We start from the raw sequence: 4,161 nt of genomic DNA, 5'->3' as shown, positions 1-4,161 counted from the left end.
GGCACGGGCCCGAAGGCGGCCGGTCACGTGGATGACCTGTGTCGGGGGCGGGGGCAAGGCGGGGCCCTTGGGCGCGGGGACCACAACCTGGCCACAGAGCCTGGCTCTGACCGTCGTCCCCAGCCCCTGGGGCCCCCGGGAAATAGCTGGCAGGAACACAGGGTTGGGGAGGGGACACGGGAGACAGACGCTGGGCGCGGAGAGCTCACACCCACCTTGTACCCCGAGGCCTTGACATGCAGCCCTCTCTTGGTGAGGGTGGATTTCATGCGGATGAAGAAGGAGCGCTCCTGGACCCGGGAGGACCGGGATACCTCGGTGGGACTGGCCTCTGGGGCGGAAGGAAGGTTATGGGGTCCGGAAGCGGACACACACAGGCTTCCCCAGCCCTCTGCAGACAGAGGGTCATGACCACAATCACTCTGACACACCTGATGGTTCTACAAGCCTGCTGACACCTTAGAGTAAGCTCCCCTCCTTCTCACCGGCACCTCTTTCTAAAGCTCAGATCTGACCCTATACCTCTGCTCTGAACCTGCCATAGCTCCCTAGTACCCTTGGGAGAAAGCCCAGCTATTCACCATGGCCTAAGTCTGGCAAGCACTACCTTCTAATGACATGATTTCTAGCCACAACCTCCAGGTCTCAGTTCAGACATCTCCGCCTCCAGGAAGTCCTCCCTGACCCCCAGGCTGGGTCAGCTGCCCCTCTGGGGTCTCTCCTACCCCAGCCCTGCCCACTCTGGGCCATCACTGCCTGGGGACAGTTCAGTCTCCTCCACTGGACTGTGAGCCTCGGGAGGGTGGGGCTGGGGCTCTAGCCACCGCTGTGTCTCCAACCCTACCCAACAAAGGGCTGAGCACAGACTGGGGGCTCCGGCTATCGGAACAAATAAGCCTCACAAATACAGATTATTCTATAAACCCTGTGAAGCAGTCTTATAAATAGGCTTACACCCAAATAACCCTGTCTGGGCCTCAAACTCAGGTGTAAATATAATCACGCTTGCCAACAAGTCTCACACGTGTCACAAACATCTCCCAAGCTTGCAAACACTGCTGATAGTTGACGGGATTTTCCTTTAAAGCAAACCCCATACAAGAAAAGCCTATTTATGAGAAAGACAACCTCAGTCCCCCAATATCCTAGAGCTAAAAGGAACTTGCAGTGTAGTCTCCAACAACCTCCCTCCCCAACACGGAGTGGAATTTTCCACTGGAGAGAAGGGTTAGAAGCGCAGACCCTGAAGTCAGACAAACCTGGGCCAGAGTCCAGCTCAACCACTTACATCTGTGTGACCTGGGACACTTAACCTCTCTGTGCCCCAGGTTCCTCCTTTGTAACATGGAGATCATCAGTTTCTGCTTAGTGAGTTTGTGGTTGGGATTTAATAAAATTATGTCCTTAAGGGCAGGGCACGTGTAAATGTCCAATAAGCACGCGTTGTAAATAATAACCCACAGGCACCCGCCTCCACTCTGCAGTCAGAGGGGGTCTTTCTAAAGCTCCAGTCTTGGGGATTCAGGCATCTTTAGGTAGCTTAGGTAATTTTAGGGAGCCACGTCTTACTCCTTCAATTAGATTCTGACTCATTCTACAAAAACTTGCTTTGCCACAACTCTTAACAAGAGTGTTTTTGTTTAAAGAAGACATATTTGGAGACATTGTACCCAGTGTCCCTCAGGCCTCTTTTTTGGGGGGCCCTGGGAATTACCGATCTCAGGCGTATCCGCAAGCGAAGAGGAAGATGAGGAGGAGGAGGAAGAGGAGGGGACGGAAGGTGGGGTTGGGGGTCCGGGGGTCGGGGCCCGCAGCCCCAGTTGCTCCAGCACCTCGGAGTGGTCCCCAGGATGGATGTAGTCGAAGACGCTGCTGCCCGTCAGCTCCACCTGCCGGCGAAGGAGGGGGCGTGCAGGGGACCGGTGAGGGGAGCGCCGTCGCTAGCCCGCCTTATAAGCAGGTGTGTCTCATGCCAGTCTTGTGTTTTCATTAGAAAAATAAAAATTACTTAAACTTTGTAAAAGGAGAATATAAACTTAGGCTCTTCCCGTGCCCTCTCACTTCAAACCCAGAGATTATTAAGGATTTTCTGCCCCTACCTCCAGTATGAAGAAGCTGGGGGGAGGGGACTTCCCCTGTTGTCTGGTAGCTAAGACTGCGCTCCCAATGCGGGGGCCCAGATTCGTTCCCTGGTCAGGGAACTAGAGCCCAGGTGCCACGACTAAGACCCAGTGCAACCAAATAAAATAAAAGAAGCTGAGGGGAGGGGGTTGGAACGGGGGTGTCATAGCCTCTGTTTACCCAGTTCCTGCTTACTCACTCTCACCCCCATACGGCAAACAACTGCGCCCTGAAATGACTCACAGGATGTCCCAGCAGAAATGGAAATCGACACAAGCAGTGGAATGGCTGTCAAACTCTTTTAAGTGTTAGAACCTTTTAATTAGATTTTTACATTCAGTTCAACCCGCAGATTTCTCGCAGCGGTCCCCTCATCTCCACGCGGTCCCCGAGCCGGCAGCCATCTTCTCCCTGTGTGCTCCTCCCCAGAGTCCTCCCTGGCTTTCTTCCCTTCAGTCCTCACACACATACCCCTCCATAAGGTACTCCTCGGACCATGGCCCTCCTCTGCTCAGAAACCTCCCATGCTCCCACTGCCCCTAGGTTTGGGGGTCGCATGCTTCCCTCTATTCTCATTAAGCATCCCCCACGCCACACACACACAAGCTTCCAGCCTTCCCTCTACTCTTATCCTTCCCTTCCTCTTGTCCATATTCCCCATTCAAGGTCTTCCTCTTCCAGGAACCTCCCTCCAACAACTCACTGAAGAGCTGCTCACAAAAGCCAAAAACCAATGCACTGAATTTTCTAAATTTGCCATTTGTCAAAATCTCTGTAAAAATGCTAAAAGTTGGCAGCAATTTGCATTGATTGGATTGGCAAGACCTAAGATGCCACAAGGAGCCAGGACTCTGGGGATGGGGCTTTGGGCTTCTCTTTGCCCTCCTTTCCCTCTCAGACACCAGCTTCAGGAGCTGGAGCAGAAACAGTGGGTTGAAATCAAGGCAAAATGCAAACCAGTCAACTCAGATGCCCCCCAAAATCCTCCAAGCTGGCAAAACCTGAGTCCTCCCAATACGAATGGCTGAAATCCTTTACAAGTGTCAAGAATAGGGCTTCCCTCGTGGCTCAGTGGTAAAGAATCTGCCTGCCAATGCAGGAGACTCAGGTTCGATCCCTGGTCCAAGAAGATCCCACATGCTGCAAAACAGGTAAGCCTGTGCACCACAACCTGTGCTAATAACCACAGGTTCACCACAACTATTGAGCCCAGGCTCTACAGCCTGAGGATCACAACAACTGAGCTCCACACACCCTAGACCCTCTGCTCCACAACAAGGGAAGCAATCGCCATGAGAAGCCCATGCAGCACTGCTAGAGTAAGCCCCGCTCTCCACAACCAGGGGAGAGCCCAGACATGAAGAGCCAGCACGGCCAAAAACAATAAGTAAATAAAGTTATTTGTTAAAAGTGTTAAGAAGAAACACGTTTTGGTAAATATCAGTACATTTGGTGACCACTCACAGACAAACTTACCTTTCTGCTGATTGGCTTTCTTCAAATCAACCTATTACTTTAAAAATCCTCCTCTGCATTTGGTGTCATGTTTTGTCCCAAGGAACACACTTTGGGACCCTAGGAGCCCATCCTTTTTTTTCATGCTGGTTTGGTGAGGCCAAGAGAGAGGAGGGCGGGCAAGGGAGACGGCAGCTGAGCTGGGCCAGGCAGCCTGCTGCGGGCCCCTTACCTGTGAGAGACCCAGATAAATGGAGACTGTCTCTGAGATGTAGAGGAACTTCCCTTCCTGGTTCAAGGCAAATACGAAGCCATCCAGGGACTAGAGTGGGGAGAGAGAGGGGGGGTTTTGTGGGTAGAGGAGGACACGGCATCTATAAGAGGTTCTGAAATCTGGATCTCTGCTTGCGATGGGTTAATCCGGGGTAAAGAGTTTCAGTGGCCCTAGGGAGGAGGAGGAAGAAAGGGGAGCCCCAGCAGCCTGCCTCCCAGTTCTGGGGCTCCCCCCAGGCTGAGGCTGGAGAGAAGAGTGCCTTTCTCCCAAGCCTGCCACCAGGTGGCAGCAAGGAGCAGCAGGCGGGGGGG

At 53.1% G+C, this 4,161-nt stretch overlaps 1 protein-coding gene across 1 annotated transcript in view; it reads right to left on the bottom strand.

The window, feature by feature from the left end:
* The window catches only part of NPAS1 (neuronal PAS domain protein 1), a 16,461-nt gene that overhangs the window by 3,741 nt on the left and 8,559 nt on the right, over positions 1-4,161 (bottom strand). Inside the window, exons 4-7 of the mRNA XM_010852713.1 lie at positions 3,809-3,898; positions 1,715-1,889; positions 216-331; positions 6-36 (exon numbers count right to left, since the gene is read on the bottom strand). Of these exons, the coding sequence (XP_010851015.1) occupies positions 6-36; positions 216-331; positions 1,715-1,889; positions 3,809-3,898 (412 nt within the window). The remainder of the gene's footprint in view (positions 1-5; positions 37-215; positions 332-1,714; positions 1,890-3,808; positions 3,899-4,161) is intronic.

The sequence above is a fragment of the Bison bison genome, unplaced genomic scaffold (genome assembly GCF_000754665.1).
Source record: "Bison bison bison isolate TAMUID 2011002044 unplaced genomic scaffold, Bison_UMD1.0 scf7180017864313, whole genome shotgun sequence".
Lineage (NCBI taxonomy): Eukaryota > Metazoa > Chordata > Mammalia > Artiodactyla > Bovidae > Bison > Bison bison.
Note: the sequence above shows the minus strand (reverse complement) of the source record. Positions and strands in the feature narration are given on the sequence as shown.